This window comes from Electrona antarctica (assembly GCF_951216825.1).
Source record: "Electrona antarctica genome assembly, chromosome: 11".
In the NCBI taxonomy this organism is placed as follows: domain Eukaryota; kingdom Metazoa; phylum Chordata; class Actinopteri; order Myctophiformes; family Myctophidae; genus Electrona; species Electrona antarctica.
Genome location: NC_136792.1, coordinates 44,261,387 through 44,288,965, shown reverse-complemented (window position 1 = coordinate 44,288,965; position 27,579 = coordinate 44,261,387). Strand labels below are relative to the sequence as shown.

At 43.7% G+C, this 27,579-nt stretch overlaps 1 protein-coding gene across 2 annotated transcripts in view; it reads right to left on the bottom strand.

Moving 5' to 3' along the window:
* The window catches only part of gramd1bb (GRAM domain containing 1Bb), a 248,021-nt gene that overhangs the window by 104,483 nt on the left and 115,959 nt on the right, over nt 1-27,579 (bottom strand). For both annotated transcript variants that reach the window (XM_079514347.1, XM_079514348.1), the window contains exon 4: nt 5,448-5,474. In XM_079514347.1, coding sequence (XP_079370473.1) covers nt 5,448-5,474 — 27 coding nt within the window. The remainder of the gene's footprint in view (nt 1-5,447; nt 5,475-27,579) is intronic.

Sequence of the window (27,579 nt, the reverse complement as noted above, 5' to 3'; positions counted from 1 at the left end):
TTAAGTGCTACTTTCCACCACTGGGAAACAGAGCCATGCGACACAACTCTTGAGTCTGAATGAACCTCCTTGCTGTCATTACAAAGCAACATTCCACAAAGACTGATCAAAATGCATACTTTCTTCTCAAACGTGTGTGAAAGTCACCACTCCAGTCACGCAAAACTGGGAGCGTGAACATGTTCTACGTATCATTTATTCATTGCGTGGATGGGATCCCAGGCTTCTCCGAGCATCCTAAAGTGAAGTGAAGAGGTAGGATCGGGTTTTTGCCTGACTGCCAACAGCGGAAGCTGTCTGTCTCAGTCAGTCCCACACAGACGCAGATGGATCAATGAGCCAGCAGTTGTGAGGTGGAAGAGCAATGCGGACGGTCGAGCAAAGGGAGAAAATATCAGTGTTATGGCTAAACGAGGAAATGTCTTGTTGCCTGGACATAGATAGCATTAGCGACTGAGGTATTCACACCTTTGCTAATGTATATAGCCATACAATTCAATAAAGGTCCAAGAGAGTGTTGAGTTGCCTGCCCACTAGACAGGATACACGGTCGGCAGTACTAAGACATGGACATGGACAAGCCCCCAGCTGAAATGAACAAGCGTCTGCCTAGTAGTGGCTGAGGTCAAATTCCTGGTTCTGGTTGTTACGATGGTATAATATTTCTCTAGTCAACAGATCGTGGCCACTATTGATTTCATCACTTTGTATGTATTCTTCCATTCATCCATTAGATATCAAGTTGTGCCAAGAAACTCATGCCTCATGCTTTTATATTATACGCACGCACACATGCACACACGCACGCACGCACGCCACGCCACGCACGCACGCACGCACGCACGCACGCACAGCATATTGTGACTCAACAAGAGGTTGAGTCACAATATGCTTTAGCCCGCCAAAGGGCAGTATTTACAGTTGCCATTGTGATAAACAAGCTACAGTAGGTATTGATTTTGTGCAATGGGTGTGACTCGCAACCACTTTGTCAGTTGTTAGTGTACTGCTTTACGACGGATGAAGAACACAAACACCGAACAATGGCAGAGTATAGAAGGTATGGAGATCATACTGTGAGCCAGGGTGGCTGAGATACAGGCTTTAGTTTAGACATACTATTGGTCCGACTGTCATTAGACTGACAACCTACCTCAAACCCTAGCCTCGGAAACCCAGACGTTTTTATTTCCAGGGAGAAAAAAAAAGTCTGGGTCCGAGTCCACTTCAATTCGGCATAGAGTAGCGCAAACATCACTCACTCTCTGCTGATTTCTGATCGTCTGCACCTTTGTTAAATTGACACACACACGCACACATGTACACACACACACACACACTCCTCTCTCTCTCTGTTGCTCTAAGTAATTAGTCTCATGTCGCGCAGCTGCGCATAGTTTCTCCCGGCGGATCCTGCCGGGAGCTGCCTATGCCATAAAAAGCATAGGTGAGTTCCAGGCTACTCAAACCCTAACCCTAGAACGGCAAGCACAGAGCGGCGCATGTCCGACCGCATGTCCGACCGCTGTTAACGTATATCGGTCCGTTGGTGTGTCTATAATCTGCGTGTGCGTCCCGGCTGAGATTCGGGGGTTGCACCTACAGATGTGCCGTTTGAGAACTTCACATGTCCTGCCGCCATTGGCAATTCAGGAGATTGTCAGTAGCAAAGCAGCAGAATTTATCATCAAGGCGAATCAGTGAATAAAACCTGCAGGGAAAACAAACATGCATTTTTCAGAAAACCTTCAGGAAAAGATCAGGAAAGCGTGACGAGTTGGAAATGGAATGGCATGTCTGGACAGTATTTGGAGGAGTAGGAACTTAGGAAGTGACTAGTGACATTTCTTTTGTCCTTCGTACCGGATGTTTGTTTTTCAGAAAAGCGCAAACAACATACGACATACTGTAGTGCAGTGGTTCCCACACTTTTTCATGCTAACCCAATTTAAAAAAAATGAAACCCAAATTTAAAAAAAAATCTTCTAAATCCTCCAGTTTTCAGAAATAAATATTTTCACGATTTAAAAAAAATAGCAGACCTACAAGCTCATAGCGCGCCACTCGGTGGCGCGCTATGAGCTTGTAGATCTGCTATTTTTCAATAGCTAAATTATAACATAATGTTTAAAACACCAAAAGGGGTTCCCGCCCAAAATGGGCTAAGGACCCCCAAATTTAAACTAATTATCCGGCGGACCCCCATTTGAAAAGATAATGCCAGGGACCCCCATAAGATAAGATTTGCACGGCTCTAGCAGTGATTCTCAACCTGTTTAATTTCAAGTACCCCCCCAGTTTGACATGCATTAGTCTACGGACCCCCCCATTTAATGGCATTTCTATCTCTGGGACCCCAATTTATATTGTAAAATCAATGTTAATTTAACTCTGAGAGTGTACAAATGGAACCAAATGGACCCGTTAGGGTCCATTTGTACACTCTCAGAGTTACGGACCCATAAGGGTCCATTTGGTTCCAAACTATCATTTAGCTGGGGACCCCCTGGAACTCCCTCAAGGACCCCACTTTGGGAACCAATGCTGTAGTGTACAGTGCAGGACTCACATGTACTGTATAAGTGCAATACAGCAGACTATACATCAGACAAACACACTGCACACAATGCTGCTGGTGGTCACGTGACGCCAGACAGAACCTCCTAGTAGGGCTGTCACCATTACAACATTTTAGTCGACCATTAAGTCATACAAATAATTACGAATAACGCCTTAAAAGTGATTCTAGGCACTGAACATTGGAACATTGCGAATACAAATTACATTTCCATATGCAGATATGACATAACTTAAGTGTACAAAGACATAAATGACATATTTAATAATAATAACTTTTTTATACTAAAATGTACAAATAGCAGAAATAGCTGATCTACAAGCTTACTACGTGTCGGACGGGTTTGGAAAATGTTCAACATGGTAATGATTATGACGATCATGAAAAACGTATTGCGTCAATTATCTCAACACATTGCGATAAGGCGATTATGTAATAATTGTGACAGGAGCTACCTCGTAGCGGAGCAGACCTGGCCTGGTTTACTGCTCACACCACTCGCATGATTGACCAGTCAATCCCCCCCTCCCCCTCCCCAGCACACATACAGTACAGTACAGACACATCATCATTATAATAATGCACCCAGGTGACAGCTGGTTCAAGAGTCAGTCCTGCAAATCAGAGGTCCCAGAAAATGGGTTCCTGGAAACCCCATTATGTCCTGTTCAATTACTCTCTCAATCACTCCCTGCTCACTCACTGCAAGTCACTCTGGAAGAGAGAGCGTCAGTGCGTCCGTTGAAGTGAAGACACTGACTGAAGACACACTGCCTGATGACCCTCTCAGTGCACACAGCACCCACCACACACTTTATCAGAGGCACAACGGTATTAAGACTAAATAGAAAAAGTGCCCTTCTGGGCACAGGTCTCCACCAGGAGGATAGGACTGTGTGAGATGTTTGGCAAAATGTTTAGGATTAATATAAACATGTTTTTGAGGCATTTTGTTCCAAAAAAGTGTTTTGCAAAAATCAACCTGTTGGTGGCGCTATAACAGGCCAATGTGAAAAGGGTGGGATATATTCCTCAGCCTAGTAAGAAAATGTGTGAAAGATTTCACGTAAATTGCATGCTGCGTTAATGATTTGAGGCTTTTGTTCAAAACGGGGCAATCTTGCAAACTGTGAAAGCTAATTATAGCCAATTAGGATGGAATATGAAATATCGGACAGATCCGACTTGAGCACATGACCATAGAGATGGTGTGTAACGATTGGTGAGATTTTTGGACAGAATCTGGAGGAGTAATATCAAAAAATGTGTTTTACAAAAGTCGGCCTCCTGGTGGCGCTATTAAAGGCAGATGCGGAAAATGCAGGTCAAAGGTTTGTCCTTGGCCTCTAGGGAGTGTGCATGCAACGTTTCACGCAGATCGGTGCAGTTTTAGGTAAAAAAAATGTGAAAAGCTGCCTCATGGTGGCGCTATAACAGGCCGTTCTGGAAAATGTGGGGCAGAGGTTCATCGTTGGCATCCAGGGAGTGTGTGTGCAAAGTTTGGCATCGACCGGGTTAACGGTGCCGGAGATTAGCTGGTAACAGACGGACGGAAGGAAGGACGGAAGGACGGACGCACACACACACACGGACGGACACACGCACACACACACACACACACGGACGGAGTGCAAAACATACTCTCTCCCCATGCCTTCGGCCTGGTGGAGACAATAATGTAATGTAATGGTATGAACCACTCAAGATGCCAAACACATGCACGCACGCACACAATGGACTACCTCTCAATGCAGACCATCTGTTGTCCTCTACATATATGATTGACTTTTATATCACTTACAGTAAATGGTATAAAAGATTGGTTTCTTCAGATCGGGTAAATTGCCCATCATTGATCATCAAGTCATTTGTAGTGAATATCGTCCGATCGCCGATCGGTGGCCCGATCGATCGGAAAGCACCTCTATCATCAACACTGAAAGACATGACAATCACTCACCTCACACACAGGTGTGCAGGTCAGGCCTGGCACAGCGCCTCCTCAGATGAAGGAAAACACACACACACACACAGCCCTGCAGGTCAGGCCTGGCACAGCGCCTCCTCAGATGAAGGAAAACACACACACACACACAGCCCTGCAGGTCAAGCCTGGCACGGTGCCTCCTCAGATGAAGGGAAACACAGACAGCACTGCAGGTCAAGCCTGGCACAGCGCCTCCTCAGATGAAGAAAAAAAAACATTAAGAAAACACCATGTCCTGGAGAATGAAGCCCACCAAAACCCAACTGCAAACTTGCTACCGGTGACTAGGCTTTGCAAACTGACAAAACAACAGACCTCAAAGTCCTGCGAGACACACACAAAGCCCTGTTTGTGGCCCACCACCACCAGCCCCGCTTGTGGTGGCTGATGTTGTTTGTCCAGTAAAAAGCAAACAATGACATTCCGTGGCTTGCAACTGTATTCACTGCCCGCCTCTACGAATGTAAAGCGTATTCAGGCACCTTAGACAGGGGAACAAAGCCACCAATCTGTCACATGTGCGGATCGACAGAATGGGAGCTGGTGGGGTGACTGTAAAAAAGGGGTCTTCCCCTCTCCTGTGCATCGAACCATACCACACCACGCCACACGGCAGGCCCATCCATTCCTATAGCTAAAGGGCTATAACATATCCCCTTGATAAACGTACTGTTGATGTACTGCCAGCCAGTAATTGCAACCTTTAAAAGATGACTATACAAATGTATGCCTAGCAGTCATACGTGACTGCATCAGAAGTTGTGATTTTACCACGACACCCTACATTTTTACACAAACAGTGTGCTTGAGCACAACAGCAAGTTTGTGTCAAACAGCTGAGAGTCCAGAAGGTGCCGAGGTCCCAGCCAGGGCAAGGCTTACCTGAGTTTGTCCGCTGCACTGTCAGACCTGCAGGGGAGAGAGGAGAGGAGAGAGAAAGGCTATGAGTCACTGGGTGTTTTCATGAACAAGAGGTTTCAGTCACTATGGGTATTTTCATCAACAGAAGGAAAACCCCATTTATAGATAGTCTCTCATGCAAAACTGCCCATCAACAAGTTAACTGTGACTTCCTACCCTGACCCTCCTTTTAGGGTTAGGCTTGTAAATAATGTATTCAATCAATCAATCAAAAACTAGGTAATAGTCTCGCGTGGCCAGCTTTGCAGTGTGCACTGTGCAGGCGTGCACAGTGCGCTGCACACACAGAATTATAGCAGATCTACAAGCTCACAACGCGTCACAGGCGATATACTGTTATACTGTTCATTCAAATAATTTGTTATGACTCACACAGGAAAGAGGGACGACGTCACCTGCAGCTCGCTCGCTCTCTCTCTCTGTCTCTCTCTCATGAGTGACCTGCTCTGCATGGGTTTTTCATACGGTGTCCTCCTCTCTCTCTCTCTCTCAACGCAATTGAATGGACTGGACTGGGTTATGAAAAAAAGCCGGCCCGCGCATCACTAGTGTGTGTGGCTAAACTGTGATTGAGTGATGACACGACCAGAGTCCGTCTGTGTTTTTCTTGCTGTTATATGCTTGCATATATATGCACACCTCACTCTACAACATTCTGATCACTATGTGTTCACTAATAGCACTTTGTCCTCCCTGTAGTGCTGATCTATGCTGCTGGGATCTACGCTGCAGTGGACACTCTCCTCACCTAGCCTCGGTCCCTGGCTTACTTGCGAAAAGAAAAGCCTGGTCACAACATAAGGCAGAGAAGCTATCGGCGGACGTATCCTCCGGAACATCTGTCAGATGTATTTCCCCCGGATACGATATTTTGTCGACCAATCACAACACTTGTTTCATTCGCGGAGAATGTAAACCGATTTGTAAAGCATCAACGTAATTTCCTTGGGCGATACTTCCGCTAAAATCCCGCAACTTCCGCCCAAACAAATGATAGCCTCTACAGCGTAGGTCTTGCCCAGGGTGCTCCTCACCTGGCTGTCACTCAACTGAGGCCGCCCTGTCCTGTCCCAGCTGTAGCTCATGCATGATTAGAGTATAGAGTGTCGCAGTCCCGCCCCCTTTCATGACAACACCAGGCCCAGGAAATGATTCCCAATGCATTTTTCCTTGGACCAAACAAATAATTACAAAGAAGAAAAACAACAACAAAAGTGTTGTAACCTGCCGTTTTTTTCTTCTTTCTAATTATTTGATCGGCCCCCATAACATTTGTGTTTGTTGTCATGATTTGTCACGACAAGTGTTAGCTTTGTCCGCGGTGTAAACGTCTTTAAATAAATACTTTTTGAAATGTCTATGAGGAAAATGAATAGTTTCCTGGGCCCTGGTAGGGGGCGGGACTGCGACGCTCTATAAATAGGAGTGTTTGCAAACTCTCAGCAGATCCCCAGCACCCCAGCAGAGAACACCATGCTGCCATTATGCTTAGTTAAGTTTTATGTTCAGTTATGATGGGCTGGTCGTGACTCGTAAGTAGTGTTGGGCAATATTACTTAGGAGAGTAATATCATGTTACTTATAATAATATTATATTACTTAGTACTTAGAATCAAGACTAATATATTACATATTATATAATATTACATATTACTTCTGCGCCCCCACCCGCAAAAAAAAGGATGTACAACAACACAATATGTTTAGTCAGCTTATTTTAGAACTGAATCCAATTGCTTTGAATAATAATATTAAGAAGAGTCACCAATCAGCCAAAAAGGCTATAAAATAAAGCAGCAATCTCTCTAGTCTAGACCTTTTAAATGAAATGTTCTCAAGCCAGCCAACAAAACAAAAACTAAAAAGTAATATGTAATATGTGCTATTTTTTGAGTGGTGTAAACCACTCCAACAACTGGCTTTGTACCCGTGTCTGTTCGTACCAAAAAAAATCACACCCGTGTGAACTGAGTGGTGTAAGGTTTTATATAGCATGATCAGCTGTGGTCTGACGTAATGTCTGACGTTAAAGATCTTTGGCTAGGTAGACTCGTCTTCTGATGTGATGATTTGTGACCATGAAGTTGATTCAGCTGGAGTTTTTGTCCGATGTGAGGTATTATATAAGGTAAGGTATTATATAGCCTGATCAGCTCTGATCTGACGTAATGAAATCACACCTGGATGTGATTTCACAACTGGCTTTTTTTGTGCAGAGAAAATGACCATGGTTGCTACGGTCATCCAGTTCACCCGGGTGTGATTTAATTACGTCAGAAATTATTTTGAACATAGCAACCATGCTCATTTTTTTCTGCACACAAAAGCCAGTTGTAGGAGTGGTTTACACCACTAAAAAATGTACCCGTGTCTGTTCGTACCAAAAAAAATGAGCATGGTTGCTATGGTCACCCAGTTCACACAGGTGTGATTTCATTACGTCAGGCATTACGTCAGACCACAGCTGATCAGTCTATATAAGACCTTAAACCACTCAGTTCACACGGGTGTGATTTTTTACAAAGTGTGATTATGAATTCATGAATAAAATGTCATTGCACTTTTGACCTGACTTTTGTCCTGTTATGTTGTCATGGTCCTCAAACCAAAATTAGATCGAACAACAATTTAGATCTATCAGCTAATTTGGAAGAGAATATTAACCCATTTTGGGCGGGAACCCCTTTTGGTGTTAGCATTATGTTATGCTTTAGCTATTGAAAAATAGCAGATCTACAAGCTCATAGCGCGCCACCGAGTGGCGCGCTATGAGCTTGTAGGTCTGCTATTTTTGAAAAATCGAAGAACCACTGACATAGAAACATAGCTTTTTCAGAAAACTGTCAGGATGTAGAAGACATTTTTAGAATCTGATCTCAGGTCAAAATGGGTTCAAACTTTGCCTGAGATATGTGCTCTGCACAACAAACACAACATACACAGACAGACAGTATCAACAGATCTTGTTGGTGTATCGTTACACTGCAGTCACCAATGTTGCATTGATGTGTGAGCCTGGATGAGCCCCCTCCCCGATATGGACCGCCTTCTGTCTACCTTTCACTTCATAACGTTCCCCAGGGCTTCTCTCTGAGCTAAATAAAGAGCAAGGCTTTACAAGGTTTCATTTCAGTGAACATATTTATATCTGATAGATTAGGAAACAACAGAGGACCCAATTCTCCAATTCCCCTATTTATGAAACACTTATTTTAGCTTGTGCACTGACTGAAGTGAAAGTGAGCCTGAAATGTAGTATGTCGATTTAGGTTCACAACAAGAAAAAGTGCCCCTCGGGGCACAGGTCTCCACCAGGGCAGGTCAGGTTGTGGCCTCCTGGTGGCGCTATAATAGGCCAATGTGAAAAGGGTGCCATTTCTTCTTACGCCTTTGATTTCAATTGGATGATTTGAGGCCTTTTGTTCCAAAAATGTGTTTTGCAAAAAAAAATCCACCAACGTAAATTGCACGTTGCGTTCATGATTTGAGGCTTTTTGTTCAAACGGGCCAATGCTGTAAACTTTGAAAGCCAATCTTAGGCAATCAGGATGGAATATGAAATATCGGACAGATCTGTGTTGAGCACATGACTATAGAGATACTGTGTAACGATTTGCAGGATTTTTTGGACAAAATATGGAGTAAAATAAAAACATTTGTTTTACAAAAGTTGGCCTCCTGGTGGCGCTACAACAGGCGGTTCTGGAAAATTTGGGGCAGAGGTTCATCGATGGCATCTAGGGAGTGTGTGTGTGCAAAGTTTGGCATCGACCGGTGCCGAAGATTAGCTGGTAACAGACGGACGGACACACACACACACGGACGGAGTCTGTGTGTGTGTGTGTGTGTGGGGAGTGGAGGAGTGTGTGCAAACACACACGGACGGAGTGCAAAACATACTCTCTCCCCATGCCTTCGGCCTGGTGGAGACAATTAACAAACATAATTCAGTAGAGGAATAGCAGAAGAATTCCAAAGTACGCACAGTACTGTACAGTGTACATTAGTCATCATGGCACACCTGTGCTCTGTGCATGGGTCCCATTTCTAAATACAATATCCATATACAGTATTATGTACAGTATGTGTGCTGTGCTATAATATTGAACGTTGCACTGTGTCTTTAAGAGTAGCAACCTATTGCAATCGTTAATGATACAACAGGCATAGAGCTGCAGCAGGAGGCAAGAGGAGTTCATGACAAATGCCAGAGGTGTAAAACTTCTCTCTGTAGTGTGCCATCAGCATCATCACACGCTCTGAATGTACATCACACTAGTACTACACACAACTGGATCACTACATGAACCCCGTCACAATCTGACCCAGGCAAAACAGTCACAGCTAGTGGCATTAGTGGCACTTAGGAGGCATGCGTTGGCAAGCAACAATGCGGTCCTCTTCCAGGCTTATGCAGCTGAACAATACACAGTGATGAATACTGCTGCATACAGCAGGCAAAGAGACAGATACTGTACACACACTGAGGCCACTCCAGACTAAGACAGCTACACAGATGAGATGTGAGGACAACACGGTAGAGAAAGACAGAGTGAGAGACACAGGGACTGAGACAGGCCACGCAGCAATGTGAGGACAACACGGTAGAGAACGACAGAGTGAGAGACACATAGGGACTGAGACAGGCACGCAGCAATGTGAGGACAACACGGTAGAAAAAGACAGAGTGAGAGACACAGGGACTGAGACAGGCATGCACGACGCAGCAATGTGAGGACAACACGGTGGAAAAAGACAGAATGAGAGACACAGGGACTGAGACAGGCATGCACGACGCAGCAATGTGAGGACAGCATACGGTACAGAAAGACGGAGTGAGACACAGGGACTGAGACACAGTCACGCAGCAACACGGCGAGAGGGAAAAGAGTAGACACTGAACGTGCATCGAACAAGTTGGCAAATTGACAGAGAGAGAGAGAGAGAGAGAGACACAGAGCGACAGAGAGAAAGCGTGCAGCTATATCCAGAGTTAAAGCTCCGCACAGGCATGAAAAAAGAAAAAACAGGCAGATGGAGTTCGAAAGCAAACGTGGACAGACAGACAGACAGACGTATGGACAGAGGCACGGACAGACAGACAGACAGACAGACAGACAGACAGACAGACAGACAGCCAGCCAGACAGACAGGCAGACAGACAGACAGACAGACGGACAGAGCCAGCGACATACAGCGGTGCAGGGCGGCTCAAGCCGGTCGTGTTGCTACTGTACCTGCAGAGGAGACATGACATTCCGCGCCCTTTAAAGCCGGCTACAGAACGGTGTTCCCCTGCTGCTGCTCGTAGCTGCTGCTGCTGCTGCTGCCGCTGCAGACGCCCTACGCTCGCTAACACCAGCAGCACGGCGACAACGACAACAAGAGTGGCGAGAAATCCCATAGGTTTAAAAAAAAAAAAACCACACACACACACACAGACCTCGGGAGGAAAAAAAAAGAATGGAAGAGAGGTATAGTTTCCTAATTCAAGGCATGGAAGAGTGCGGGAGAAACTGAAGGGGAGGGGGGGGGGCGGGGGGGCAGGGGGAGTGGGAGGTGATGGTGTGTTTGGGAGGGGGGGGGTCTCAGATTAACAGAGAGAGAGAGAGAGAGAGAGGGGGACTGAGGGAGGGAGGGAGGGAGGGAGATATTGAACGACAGGAAGGGATAAAGAGATGTCAGGGAGAAAATGCAGAGGAAAAGAGAACAGAAAATAAGAGAGAGCGAGAAGGGAAGAATGGGAGCGGCCGAGCGGCAGCCAGGTGGGTGGTTATTATTAGGCTTGCCTGACGAAAATGCGTGTTTCAACATTTTCCAGTTCAAAAGTGATGAGCATACTTTTTGCAGGTGTTCAAGCTGTATTCACTGAATCTGATCAACTGACCGCAACGTGCGTTAATTAACCCATTTTGGGCGGGAACCCCTTTTGGTGTTAGCACTATGTTATGTTTTAGCTATTGAAAAATAGCAGATCTACAAGCTCATAGCGCGCCACCGAGTGGCGCGCTACGAGCTTGTAGGTCTGCTATTTTTGAAAAATCGTGAAAATGCGGCACAAATCTTTGAATATATATTCTTTCAGAAGACTTCAGGTCGAAATAAAAAATGGGTTAAGGAGACAGAAACCGATGTAACTTGGTAGAAAAAGTAAGACAGAAGAAGTGAAAGCTGCCTTTATGTGCCATGCATGAACACAAAAAAACACAAGGGGGGAGGGAGGGGGGAGGGCAGGCTTAACGGTTTATATAATCTCACCACATCATCATGACTAAATAGTACAAATGAAAAAGCAAATTAACAAAGCTTTTATTCAACAGAGAATGGGCTGCAGAGAGGAGTCATATACAGTAAGTAAGCCCACACATGGGGCTGGTGAGTTTCTCTATACCGTGTTGGAGACACATGTCCAATGCTGCTGCAGGCACTCACTGGGCTGCAGCCAAGGGGCCAGTGAGGCTTTCCAACGTTGAAGCACTGGGCCCTAGTGGTAAGAGGAGGGACTGCAGGCGGACCCGTGGAAGTATGATTGGGAAACCCCGTGCAGCTGGGCTTTAACGTTGAGCGCGTTTGCACTTCCGCATTTTGGGCACCAAATTGTGGTGCCCAAATCGAAAAAAGGCGGAAGTTGAAGGCTCTTCCGGGTGCTTCAAAACGCCACTGAGCAACTTCCACTGACATGAATAGCTGGGTTCAGTCTCTATCCTTCTTTATACTCTATGGCTGCAGCACAGTTGGAAAGTTCTCAAGGCTGAAGAAGCTATCAGTGAGCCTTGTACTATATATAGTATGCATGACTATAAAATATTAGAGTCCACATTTTAGATTTTAATAAGGTTAAAGACATCACACGCAACAAGATGCAGCATCAATAATGAACAAATTTATACAAGTAAACACCCCCTCAAGGACACAATAAATATTAGGAACACACAGATCCTTACTGTCCTTACTGTATAGCTGTTACTTCAAAGCTAATAAGGCTATTGAACAAGCCGAGCAACTATCATGTGCCTCATTATACATGTCCATGCCCACTGGCACAAAATGTGTGTGTGTGTGTGTGTGTGTGTGTGTGTGTGTGTGTGTGTGTGTGTGTGTGTGTGTGTGTGTGTGTGTGTGTGTGTGTGTGTGTGTGTGTGTGTAATGACGGTTGGGCTATATTACTTAGGAAAGCACCCAGGATTACATTAGACAATTGACACTGGGTGAAATAAATGGGTTACAAAAATCACGGGATAAAAATGTATATAGAAAAAAACACCAACTGCATTACACACGTCTATTTGGTGTTAAAGTTGTAGTGAAATGCGTTTTTCACACTTTTAGACCATATCCGTGGTCATCATATAGACATACCTAACAATGGAGGCCAAAAAAACGAAAATGTGCTGCGTGATGACGTGGCGAGGCCCACATCAATAAAAGCCAATAAAAATGAAGCTCACCAGTTTGATTCCCATAGCTGCGCGTCCGTCAGAACACAGGTGATATTGATTACAGAAATCGTCCGTTTTAATCCAATTGAAGATGACATCCAGACAGTGTATTACTCGTTTTCAACCGAATCATCACGCTAAAATATGTATATAGGTTGTGTACAGGTTAGAAAAACATCCCCTGGCTTTTCTGTCGTCTCTCTGTCACTTTGTAAACAAACATATATATGACCCATAGCCTGGAGGGATGCAACGCTCTGATTGGTTCAGAAACTTCAGAGCCAGCGTTTCCAGCATAGACAAGCTGAAATAAAATGCCCACCATTTCCGTTTCACTACTCCTTTAATATGCGCTACATTAGATTTGTTCTGCGGCTCACGTTGTCGTGCTCCTCCTCAAAGCTGTTCCCAAAAAATCTCAGCTGTCCAAGCCAATCTCGTTAGTCAGGTGTGTTGCCAAAGAAGTGCATGAAGAGAGGATGCCCTTCTGGAGGACACCGTCTCAAACAGGCAGTGGTGGAAAGTAAATAAGTGCATTTACTTAAGTACTGTACTTAAAGATGGAGTGATTTTTGTATTTTTTCCAGTTTTTCACGTGTTTGAGGTGACAGTACTTCATTAGACCCCTTGGTGTGGTTGTTATGTGCAATGATGTCTTCCCTTTGTATTAAGGGTTTCTTCCTGGAGGCTGAAACCTTCACAGTCAAACGTAGAGCCCACCCTGTCTCTTCTATTCTTTCTTCCTATTCCCCCTCTACCCTCCCCCGACACGGTCGAGGCAGATGGCCGCCCACCCTAGAGTCGGGTTCTGCCTGACGTTTCTTCCTAAAGGGGAGTTTTTCGTTACCATTGTCGCAATATTGCTTGCTCTGGGTGGATCTTTGTTGGTTGTAAAGTGTCTTGAGACAACTTGTTGTGATTTGACACTTTAATAAAATTGAATTTAATTGAATTGAACGTGCCAATGAAAAAAAACAGTGATATAGTATAGTGACATGACATCATATCATCCTCTCCCCACTTTATCATACAACAACAGCTGTGGGTGCGGCTTCAGTTCAGGTCGATCACCTCACCACCCATCACCACCCACCAGTTCATATTTAATGAACTGGTGGGCACGTCCACATAAAAACGACATTCTAACAAATACTATTTTGAAAAAAATCTTCCTCCTTAACCAATCTTTGAGAAAACGGTGCTCAGTCTGTCAAAGAGAGTGTCGTCTGACCCTTAAGTAAACACCCCCTCAAGGACACAATAAATATTAGGAACACACAGATCCTTACTGTCCTTACTGTATAGCTGTTACTTCAAAGCTAATAAGGCTATTGAACAAGCCGAGCAACTATCATGTGCCTCATTATACATTTCCATGCCTACTGGCACAAAATGTGTGTGTGTGTGTGTGTGTGTGTGTGTGTGTGTGTGTGTGTGTGTGTGTATAATGACGTACATGAAGACCCTAGTCAGAGAACAGAGTGGTTGGGCTATATTACTTAGGAAAGCACCCAGGATTACATTAGACAATTGACACTGGGTGAAAGAAATGGGTTACAAAAATCACGGGATAAAAATGTATATAGAAAAAAACACCAACTGCATTACACAAGTCTATTTGGTGTTAAAGTTGTAGTGAAATGAAAAATACGTTTTTCACACTTTTAGACCATATCCGTGGTCATCATATGGACATACCTAACAATGGATGCCAAAAAAACGAAAACGTGCTGCGTGATGACGTGTCGAGGCCCACATCAATAAAAGCCAATAAAAATGAAGCTCACCAGTTTGATTCCCATAGCTGCGCGTCCGTCAGAACACAGGTGATATTGATTACAGAAATCGTCCGTTTTTAATCCAATTGAAGATGACATCCAGACAGTGTATTACTCGTTTTCAACCGAATCATCACGCTAAAATATGTATATAGGTTGTGTACAGGTTAAAAAAACATCCCCTGGCTTTTCTGTCGTCTCTCTGTCACTTTGTAAACAAACATATATATGACCCATAGCCTGGAGGGATGCAACGCTCTGATTGGTTCAGAAACTTCAGAGCCAGCGTTTCCAGCATAGACAAGCTGAAATAAAATGCCCACCATTTCCGTTTCACTACTCCTTTAAAGGAGAATTCCATGCTAGAAGGCTTTCTTACCTTTATTTGTAGTTGTAACGTCCCCACCAAAGAGGTCCAGGTGTTATTTTGTGCAAAAGCTCCTTATTGGCTATTTCCCCTACCATAAGCCCTCAATGAATTGCATTGAATTGAATGGGGCTATGGGGTGTTGTGCTAATTCGCTTATTTCCATCGCTCAAAATTATTATTTTTTTGTATATATCCTCTCTTCAAAATGTAAATAATATCCCAAGCGGCACACTTTACTACTTATTTCGATGGAAATAAGCGAATTAGCACAACACCCCATAGCCCCATTCAATTCGCATTCAATTCAATGCAATTCATTGAGGGCTTATGGTAGGGGAAATACACCTGGACTTCTTTGATGGGGACGTAACAACTACAAAGAAAGGTAAGAAAGGTAAGAAAGCCTTCTAGCATGGAATTCTCCTTTAATATGCGCTACATTAGATTTGTTCTGCGGCTCACGTTGTCGTGCTCCTCCTCAAAGCTGTTCCCAAAAAATCTCAGCTGTCCAAGCCAATCTCGTTAGTCAGGTGTGTTGCCAAAGAAGTGCATGAAGAGAGGATGCCCTTCTGGAGGACACCGTCTCAAACAGGCAGTGGTGGAAAGTAAATAAGTGCATTTACTTAAGTACTGTACTTAAAGATGGAGTGATTTTTCTATTTTTTCCAGTTTTTCACGTGTTTGAGGTGACAGTACTTCATTAGACCCCTTGGTGTGGTTGTTATGTGCAATGATGTCTTCCCTTTGTATTAAGGGTTTCTTCCTGGAGGCTGAAACCTTCACAGTCAAACGTGGAGCCCACCCTGTCTCTTCTATTCTTTCTTCCTATTCCCCCTCTACCCCCCCCCCCCCCCGACACGGTCGAGGCAGATGGCCGCCCACCCTAGAGTCGGGTTCTGCCTGACGTTTCTTCCTAAAGGGGAGTTTTTCGTTACCATTGTCGCAATATTGCTTGCTCTGGGTGGATCTTTGTTGGTTGTAAAGTGTCTTGAGACAACTTGTTGTGATTTGACACTTTAATAAAATTGAATTGAATTGAATTGAACGTGCCAATGAAAAAAAACAGTGATATAGTATAGTGACATGACATCATATCATCCTCTCCCCACTTTATCATACAACAACAGCTGTGGGTGCGGCTTCAGTTCAGGTCGATCACCTCACCACCCATCACCACCCACCAGTTCATATTTAATGAACTGGTGGGCACGTCCACATAAAAACGACATTCTAACAAATACTATTTTGAAAGAAATCTTCCTCCTTAACCAGTAACCAGTAAGACGCCTAAGGGCGATGACGTGCACGCATCCGCCTGGGTGACAGCAGACTGCTAGGCGTGCGCTGGCGCTTTGGCATGGTGGATCAGATCAACATATGGAATGAATTCTGTACTGGCCATATATGGAGTGTGTCTTGAGTGTACAGGGTTTGATGAGGTCAGATCAACATATGGAATGTCAGAACAGGTCAGCTCCATATATGGAGATCTAAGGGTGGCAGCGGGGGAAGTGTCTTGAGTGTACAGGGTTTGATGAGGGCCCAGGTAGGACCGGGCCTTCATTTTCGGGCCTGTTGAGAACTCTAGTTTTCGCCGGCTGCCGGGCACGGCTGCACTAATACATTTGGGGCCCGTCTAGAGTTTAACTGAACAGGTCAGCTCCATATATGGAAATCTAAGGGTTTGAGGTTTGTCAGGGATCATCATCAGGGATCTCCATCCCTGATGATGTCACGTGATGTCACGTGATGGGGGTGACGGACTAACTAACTAACTGACTGGCGTGAAATGCGGTCACAATAATACCTGATGATCATGATTTTGATTTGATGATGACATATGTGATAATAGCCACCTTATGTTAAACACCACAAAAACCAAAGAGATGATCTTCGATCCAAAAGGTGTCCATGACCATGACCCAGTGGTCATGGGGGGCACGCAAATTGAGCAGGTTATGTCATACAAGTACCTGCAGGGATCCAAATGGACAACCAGCTCAAATGGAACGTCCATGTGGACTATCTGTGTGCCAAATTGGCACAACGCTTGCACTTTCTCCGCAGGCTCAGGCTCTTTGGTGTGAGCAAGGGAGTCATGTCAACTTTCTATGATGCAGTGCTAGGTAGCATTATCAGATATGGCATGTCAGCTTGGTTTGGGACACTCTCTGTCCAGCTCAAATCTAGAATAGCTAAAATGGAAAAAACAGCCATGAAGGTAATTGTTAAGAAAGATTCTCCATCTCTTCAGACAATCTTTGAGAAAACGGTGCTCAGTCTGTCAAAGAGAGTGTTGTCTGACCCTTAACATGTATTATCTTCAGAGTATGAGCTGTTACCCTCTGGTAGACGCTACAGAGCGTGTCGTTGCAAGAGCAACCGCTTTAAACTTTATTTTCTTCCCACTTCAATTGTCCTACTAAACAACCGCCACATAGTTCATAGTTCTTAGTGGGGAAGGGACTTATTGACCTTCATCAGTTAGTTAATGCAGGGGTTCTCAACGTTTTTGGCCGGGGACCCCCGAAAATGCTTTGGCAACGTCTCGGGACCCCCGCCCCGCCCCCTCCCGCCCCCCAATATAAATTGACTGCTACAATAACCTTAAACCATTTTGGGCGGGAACCCCTTTTGGTGTTTTAACTCTTTGAGATATTCATGGATTTCTATATAGTTTTTAGACTTCTCTATGGCAGAATGGCGTTTTTGAATGATTTATTGAAAATTCTCTGTTGTGAATGTGTGACAACGAAAGACCTTCAGAGAAAGCTTGACTTGTCTGCTTCCAGGAAAAAAATGATAAAATGTTTAGTTCTTGTGTTGGAAGCCATTTAAAAGAGCCTGCATTTACACTGTTTTCTGTTTCTAGGACAACAAAAAAAGTTATGACCAGTTGAAGTTTTATTTTCTAAAGAACTTTTTTTCTGCTGGGCGTACACACCCATGCCATATCTCATTTTAAAGGGTGAGTTGTCTAGTTAGAAAAAGAAAAAGAAAAAAGTTTCTCACATGTACCACTGTAGATATTTTGCCATCTATAAATAGCATGGTCAGTCAGGACCAATCTGACCTATCCAGCTAAAAGTTCCCATAGCTCTGCATTGGAACGTGATAGAAACTCAAATTCTTTTTGGGGTAAATGTAGACATTCTAACGCACATTTTGATATATACCATGTCTACATAGTCTTACCAGTACCTTGTATATTCATGCATGAATCTCAAAAACCTGTTACGAAGAAACACAGTTTTGATAAAAAACACATCCAAGGACATTGTTTTGATATGACTTGGTGCCCATGATATGTATCAAAATATAGACTTGAATGTATACTGCATTATAAAAAAAAAAATTGGGTTCTTACCATCTACAATTACAGAGTAAATCACAGTTGAAACTCGCTTAGTCAAACCATAAACCTCAGAATAGTGTAAAAATAGCCCGACAGGTATCTCAAATTGGAAAAGTGCACTTTTTAGGCCGGGGACCCCCGAAAATGCTTTGGCAACGTCTCGGGACCCCCGCCCCGCCCCCTCCCGCCCCCCAATATAAATTGACTGCTACAATAACCTTAAACCATTTTGGGCGGGAACCCCTTTTGGTGTTTTAACTCTTTGAGATATTCATGGATTTCTATATAGTTTTTAGACTTCTCTATGGCAGAATGGCGTTTTTGAATGATTTATTGAAAATTCTCTGTTGTGAATGTGTGACAACGAAAGACCTTCAGAGAAAGCTTGACTTGTCTGCTTCCAGGAAAAAAATGAACTGAGTTGATAAAATGTTTAGTTCTTGTGTTGGAAGCCATTTAAAAGAGCCTGCATTTACACTGTTTTCTGTTTCTAGGACAACAAAAAAAGTTATGACCAGTTGAAGTTTTATTTTCTAAAGAACTTTTTTTCTGCTGGGCGTACACACCCATGCCATATCTCATTTTAAAGGGTGAGTTGTCTAGTTAGAAAAAGAAAAAGAAAAAAGTTTCTCACATGTACCACTGTAGATATTTTGCCATCTATAAATAGCATGGTCAGTCAGGACCAATCTGACCTATCCAGCTAAAAGTTCCCATAGCTCTGCATTGGAACGTGATAGAAACTCAAATTCTTTTTGGGGTAAATGTAGACATTCTAACGCACATTTTGATATATACCATGTCTACATAGTCTTACCAGTACCTTGTATATTCATGCATGAATCTCAAAAACCTGTTACGAAGAAACACAGTTTTGATAAAAAACACATCCAAGGACATTGTTTTGATATGACTTGGTGCCCATGATATGTATCAAAATATAGACTTGAATGTATACTGCATTATAAAAAAAAAAATTGGGTTCTTACCATCTACAATTACAGAGTAAATCACAGTTGAAACTCGCTTAGTCAAACCATAAACCTCAGAATAGTGTAAAAATAGCCCGACAGGTATCTCAAATTGGAAAAGTGCACTTTTATTTTTTCAGAACATAACCAGAACATAACCAGAACATAAACATTATAATTTAAAATAATTACAGAAAATAAATAAATACTAATGCAATACATAGTGTACATACTGTACACTATTTTGACGTTGACATTGTATGTGTAGGCTATACAGGGTACAGTTCTATTTGACGTTGACAGTGTGTGTGTAGGACACCGACCCCCCCTCCCCCCCTGAACCACCGGAGATGAAGCAGCTTAGCCGCACTGTTACACTATTTTGACGTTGACATTGTATGTGTAGGCTATACAGGGTACAGTTCTATTTGACGTTGACAGTGTGTGTGTAGGACCCCCTCCCCCCCTCCCCCCCTGAACCACCGGAGATGAAGCAGCTTAGCCGCACTGTTACACTATTTTGACGTTGACATTGTATGTGTAGGCTATACAGGGTACAGTTCTATTTGACGTTGACAGTGTGTGTGTAGGGTATACAGGGTAGTTACAGTTCTATTGACGTTGAGGGTGTAGACTTTCAAAATAAGACAGAAAAAAAGAAAAAAAAAGAGAACAGTTATTCAAAGTAGTGCTTGATATTCTTGTCCTTGTGGTAAACGAAGAAGCATGGGAACAAACACAAGGGCACCTCACAATCAGGGCAGTAATACAGGGTCATATGCCGGAGTGGTCTACCATTGGGACCGTTACTGAGCAGGTGGAGCCTGCAGGTTCTCTTGTCAATTCTCACTGGCACATGGCCACGCAAATGCACCTCAAGTCTCCTATTCTCATCACCTGCTCTTGCCCTATATGGACGATCACCCCCCACTGCCCCCTCCGCCGCCGCCTCCTCCTCCTCCTCCTCCTCCTCCTCCTCCGGCCTCCCTGGTCTCAGTGATGTCCACCTCTCCACCACCAACATGATATAGTCCAGGAGAGTTTTTGTCCTGCCCTGCTTGAGTTTGTGCAACACGAACGCATTGTACATCACCATCTGAAACATGTAAAAGACAAACTTCACAGGCCACTTGTAGGACTTACGGGCAAACGGATAGTAGGAGATATGTTGGTCTAGTTTGTCCACACCATTCATGTACTTGTTGTACTCGTTGACACAATGTGGCTTAATTTTTTTATCCCTGACTGGCTCGCCTGGCGTCACTCTGGCTTTCTTACGCCTCTCAGTGACTGTGACCATCGTGTGTGGGTGGATGGTGCTGCACATTTTGACAACCTTCTTGTCCCGCCAAGCCAACAGCATCACCCCGTCATTGTTGTGGCGCATCAGAGTCTCGCCCAGCTTCATGTCGCCTGGTTTGCTAAGCCGCTTCATCTCCGGTGGTTCCCCCCTGTTCTTCCTCATCGTCCCACATACATGGGTTCCCAAAGACAGTAGCATAATACACCTGTTCACTGAGTTGTACAGATTGTCCATGTACAAATGGTAGCCTTTGTTGGACAACGGTCCGAGAAGCTCCATCACGGTCGTGTCCAGCCCACAGCCTACTCCGGTATATGGCTTCATGTTCCAGAGGTAGCCCGTCGCTGAATCGGCTAGGCAGTAGGATTTAATCCCCCATTTTACCGGCTTCAACGGATTATAGCACTTCCAAGCCAGTCTTCCCTTCCATAGCATAACACCTTCGTCGATGGATATGTTCTTCTCTGGGGTGTACATGGACTGAAACCGGGCCAGAAGATAGTTCACAAGATATCTGACTTTGTACATGCGGTCCGCTGTGTCTGGAGTCTCCTGGTCACTGAAGTGAAGGAACCGCTTGAGCAGCAGAAACCGGGTCAGGCTCATGGTGCGCCTGAACTGCTGTGTCTCATTAGCCTTACGCCGGGACCAGTATGACACAAGGGTTGGCTTCCTCACAAGGCCCGTCAGGAAAAAGAGCCCGAAGAAGTTCTTCAACTCTATCACAGAGACATCCGTCCATTTCTTCACTGTGGAGTGTGGGAGTGGGTCCTGGATCTAGATAGATAGATATATAAGTTAGATTTATTTGCAGAAATTACAACAAAGTCATCAATTTGGGAAAACATCAATGTGGAATATACACAATACACACCATTGCGATGGACTGCGCTGCATATCTGTTGGTCTCATCGCAAATATACTGGAGCAGCTCATCGGTCAGCAACAGCTCAAAGAATTCCACTGGATCACTCTCTGCACTGAGGTCACAGTGAACACCCGGCTCTCCAGTAAACGGGATGTCCTGTGGCTCCCACCCACCAGCAGACCACCCTGGCGAAGCCGTTGAGTTGGCATCACCTAAATTACAGGAATACACAATTATTAGCATAAAAAACATTGTTTTTATTCATGTAGAATACATCTGGTGGAGCTGTAACATGTGATGAGACTATAAAATGATATACATGATTTTGTTCTGTGCATTGTATTTATACCTGCTTCCATGGGCACAGGGGCAGCATCTGCAGCTGTCGAGATGATGGGCTGTTCATCATCTGTAAAACAACAACCATTTCAATCAATTAGAGGCATGGTGTAGCGTTCTCCATAGTGCCAAATGCAGACAGACTTTAGCCACATCCACAAGTTATTTAGCTCTCTAGTTACTCACCTCCATCCACATCACTGTTCACCTCATCTTCATCATCGTGCCACTCCTCATCACCCGGTTCTAAATATGTACAAATAAATAATCATTTAGCTGGAGTGCACGCTACAATTACATTCCTTCATACAAAAATGTAGCCAATCACATACGAATTGTGGCCAACACATCCATCTATTCAGTGTTGATCCATTTCAGCCAACACATTGTAGCCAACACACATCAAAGCAAAGCAAAGTGTCCATCGTTGTATCCCCCCCCCCACTGCTACAGCGGTGGAGTCCTAAGCGAACCAATGGGGCTTTCAAATAGATCTGTATTGAGCTTGCATGATGATCAAATGAACGTATTGTACCGTGGTTTATATGCTATATATTATGAGAAATGTTCCATTACTTTTTTCCCCATCTATTCAGTATTGTTTTATCGTTTATTATGATCCCTGTTTTTTTGTATTACTTTTCCGCGCCGCTGGGGGAAGGGTGGTGTAATGCAGGCCGCAAAGCTAAGCTAATTCATTATACTACTAAATCTATATAATATTGCGCTTGCATGATAATCAAAATAGTGTATTGTACCGTGGCTTATAGGCAAAATCATATAAGATGATCGCTAGAAATAAATGATTTGGATGATGTAGCATGCACGATAAAACTATCATATAAAAAATGTATTTTGACGATGACGAAGGTTTGACGAAGGTGCCGCCATCATGCGGCCATGCCGCATGATGGCGGCCTCCTCCTGAAAACCTTCGTCATCGTCAAAATACATTTTTTATATGATAGTTTTATCGTGCATGCTACATCATCCAAATCATTTATTTCTAGCGATCATCTTATATGATTTTGCCTATAAGCCACGGTACAATACACTATTTTGATTATCATGCAAGCGCAATATTATATAGATTTAGTAGTATAATGAATTAGCTTAGCTTTGCGGCCTGCATTACACCACCCTTCCCCCAGCGGCGCGGAAAAGTAATACAAAAAAACAGGGATCATAATAAACGATAAAACAATACTGAATAGATGGGGAAAAAAGTAATGGAACATTTCTCATAATATATAGCATATAAACCACGGTACAATACGTTCATTTGATCATCATGCAAGCTCAATACAGATCTATTTGAAAGCCCCATTGGTTCGCTTAGGACTCCACCGCTGTAGCAGTGGGGGGGGGGATACAACGATGGACACTTTGCTTTGATGTGTGTTGGCTACAATGTGTTGGCATTTTTCGTAACAATGTTTCAGACAATAAGATTCTTACCATCGAGCTCATCGGGGGACGGTTCGGCTCCATCGCTGTCTCGAAACGGCTCAAAGTCCTCTTCGGAGGAAGATTGGGGGGGGGGGGGCGACAAACCCCTTGGAAAACCTCGTAACCCGTGTAGATCGGCGGAGCACGGTGTCGTCGCTCGAGCCAGGCCGGGGAGAGGGACCGCTAACACTGGGCGCAGGCTTGGGGCTAGTAGATGCGAGAAGGCCGCGATCCTGCAACCCGCTGCCACCGGGCTGGGGACCGGGCGAAGCCGCTTGCATGCTCTTCTTCTTGACGGGGGACAAGAGCTTCACATCGGGGACGACAGTAGGCTCGACATCGGGGACAAGGGGCTTAGCATCAGGCCCGGGGGGGACAAGAGGCACCACCGCATCTCCTGGCTTCTCTCCGTCGCTACCAGACAACTCCTCGTCGGTCTGAGGTGGAAGAGGATCAGGATTACGGGGCCGGCCCTTCTTCCCGACGAAGACCATGCGGAGATGTTCCTCCATGGTTGTTTGGCGCACACCACCAGTGGAGGTAGAGGGAAGGGGAGATGGACGCTTGGAGCGTTTTTTTGGCGCCATGTCGAACTACACTCTGACACTGACTACTGACCGACTACACTCGTAATCTACTATATAAACTAACAAGACGTACAGACAAACCAACACTCAACCAACAGACAGACACACACTAAACAGGTAAAAATAAACACACTAAACTAACGATCTAAAGCTATACTATACACAGATAAGACGGCAAGACGCGGACACTTTTTTTTGGTTTTTTTTTGTTTTTTTTTTGACAGACAAAGACAGACAGACAACAGACTACTAACTAAAGAATCTAAACTAAATATAAACCTAAATTACTACAACTAACTACTAATATTACTACTACTACTACTACTATTACTACTACTACTACTACTGCTATAAAACTCGCTCAATCAATCAATACTACTCACTCACTTTCGACACGCACCATAGACTACTCCAAAACTGTCTTCCCCACGCAGATCCCGGGGGGGTGGCCAGGTTTTATAGCAAAGGATGCAGGTGTGTCACGTGACACGGGTTTTATGGGTAATGTAGTTGGAATATAAGCTCAGGAGTTTAAACAGCGCTCCGGAGGATGTTAATATGGTTAGATTAATAAGAAAAGCTGAAGACGCCAATTGGCGTCATTGATCATTTACGGAATTCTGATGAAGACGCCAATTGGCGTCTTTCATCTTCTAAGGGTTAAGCATTGTTATAATTTAGCTATTTAAAAATAGCAGATCTACAAGCTCATAGCGCGCCACAGAGTGGCGCGCTATGAGCTTGTAGGTCTGCTATTTTTGAAAAATCGTGAAAAATAAATAAAAAATAAATCTTTTTTTTTTTTTTTTTTTTTTTAAATAATTTGGGGACCCCCTAAAATAATTTGGCGACCCCCCGAGGGGTCGCAACCCACGGGTTGAGAACCCCTGAGTTAATGCACTTATACCTGTGATACTATAAACTGTGAATACTCTAGTACTTTATATTTATATACCTCCTCTGATTGCAATTTTGCACCGTTCTTGTGATACTCTTGTGATACTGTACTTGTACATTGCTGCTATTGTGTATTGTCTGTCTGTTTTAAAAAGCGTCATGTACTACTGCACTTTTGCCCAAGACAAATTTCCCCTCGTGGGACAAATAAAGTATATCTCATCTCTCATCTCATCTCATTTAGGGTGGAGGAAAAAAATCACGTCACTTCATATTTAAGTACAGTTTTGAGGTACTACTCCACTACATCTCAGAGCCAAAATGTGTACTTTTACTCCACTACTAATGATTTGAAAACTTTAGTTACTACAGTAGTTACTTTGGAGATTTAAATTTTGATTAGAAAACATACATTACGATCGTCGGGATGTGCGGCTGCTGACCATGGACATGTAGCCTACACATTTTTAACTTCAAAATGTAAAAGTAACATGAGTACTTTTACTTTTAGTAGTTTTAAGTACATTTTGATGCAGATACTTTTGTACTTTTTACTTGAGTACATTTTTAATACAGGACTTCTACTTGTAACGGAGTACAACTACATTGCAGCATTTATGCTTTTATTTAAGTAAAACATTTCAGTACTTTTTCCACCACTGCAAACAGGTCCCTGTGCATCACAACGACACAGCTTTATGGGTAATGGAGTCAAACAGGTCCCCATGCATCTAAACAACACAGCTTTATGGGTAATGGAGTCAAACAGGTCCCCATGCATCTAAACAACACAGCTTTATGGGTAATGGAGTCAAACAGGTCCCCATGCATCTAAACAACACAGCTTTATGGGTAATGGAGTCAAACAGGTCCCCATGCATCTAAACAACACAGCTTTATGGGTAATGGAGTCAAACAGGTCCCCATGCATCTAAACAACACAGCTTTATGGGTAATGGAGTCAAACAGGTCCCTGTGCATCACAACAACACAGCTTTATGGGTAATGGAGTCAAACAGGTCCCCATGCATCTAAACAACACAGCTTTATGGGTAATGGAGTCAAACAGGTCCCCATGCATCTAAACAACACAGCTTTATGGGTAATGGAGTCAAACAGGTCCCCATGCATCTAAACAACACAGCTTTATGGGTAATGGAGTCAAACAGGTCCTTGTGCATCACAACAACACAGCTTTATGGGTAATGGAGTCAAACAGGTCCCCATGCATCTAAACAACACAGCTTTATGGGTAATGGATCAACTGACACTGCTCTGTCTGACCCAGATTCTGCAAAGTTGGCCTGTCGCTATGACAACCAGCTGCAACGGAGGGTACTATCTGCAGCGTACCAAAAGCCAATAGAGTCAAGTTGAGTTGAGTCAAGTTAAGTGCCATACAATGGAAAAGTGCCATATGTGTATTTTGTAAAGGCATGAGCAGGCTTTGAACACCAGCAGGCCTATATCCTGGTCTCACATATAAGGATGGAGCTCGTTCATTTTGATTGATAACGAGCACCTTAACGATCAGGCTTATCAAGCCGGGTTCTTATCGAGCATTTTCTATAGAGCGCCGAAGTCCTGACGTCACTCGCTCATCCCCTCGTGAACCCCCTGGTTCACGGAAGTAATTTCTCTATGGAGAATAACATGGGCTCATCTTAAAATAGTTTCATATAAGCGCTGTGGTCCAAAAATAAACAAGCAGTGTCTGCGTTATTGTCAGGGAGGTGTCTCTGTATCATTTGCAACAGTCAGTTAACCATATGATACAGTCTGTTTCTAGCGAAAATGTATTCATTAGCAGTAAAAATAGCTTTTTCTCGCAGTCAGTTGATTCTTCATATCCATATGAGTGAAACGGCCTGGATGACATGTTTATTTTTCAAACACAGTCCTTATATGAGGCGATCTAAAATCCCCCTATGGGGATTACAATGCAAATAAAAAGTACACAAACCTGTGGATTTGCGTCCTCTACCGATATTGACGTCAGACTTCGGTACACCTTTTTACTTTTGGAAAATAATATTGAAGAAACTGTTAACTGTTTAATATGTGTACCGTACATTTAAAAGCATAATTAATTGGGCAGTGCTGGTTGGCAGGTATCATTACACTTTTATACCGATATGTTTGTCCAGGCATGGGTGATTCGATGTATTTCTTGATCGCCTCTTGTCTTGATTGTTTAAACATGACGTCATGGGCCGCTATGGTCGATAACAGGCTTGATAAGCCCAAAGCTTATTGATACCGGATACTCAATAAGCTTGTTATCGGGTTTTTTTCGGGTATCGGGTTTCGAGCTCCATCCCTACTCACATACGGTAGTTGTAAAATAGTTGAATTAACAGAACTTTACAGTACACACTGATCAGCGAGTTTGCTTGCCATAAACCTAGATCGGTCCTTTAACCTTTTGAGCTGAATTGCATTTGCCAATAGTTTGATCTGATGTATGATAATGATACAACTGTCCACTATGCCGACAGACTGAAGCTGAAGATGTTCTATTCGACAACGGATGTTCTGATATGTGGGATAGTTATGGGCTAAATAGTTACTGTATCGATTGCAAAACATTGAATCGTATCGTATCGCCATAATGAACCAATATCGTCCATGTATCGTATCGTATCGTATCATCAACCATGTATCGTGACGTATCGTATCGTTACACCACTAGTTTACAGTCTTGTCAAATAAGCAGTCAGGGATATAGGGGCCTAAT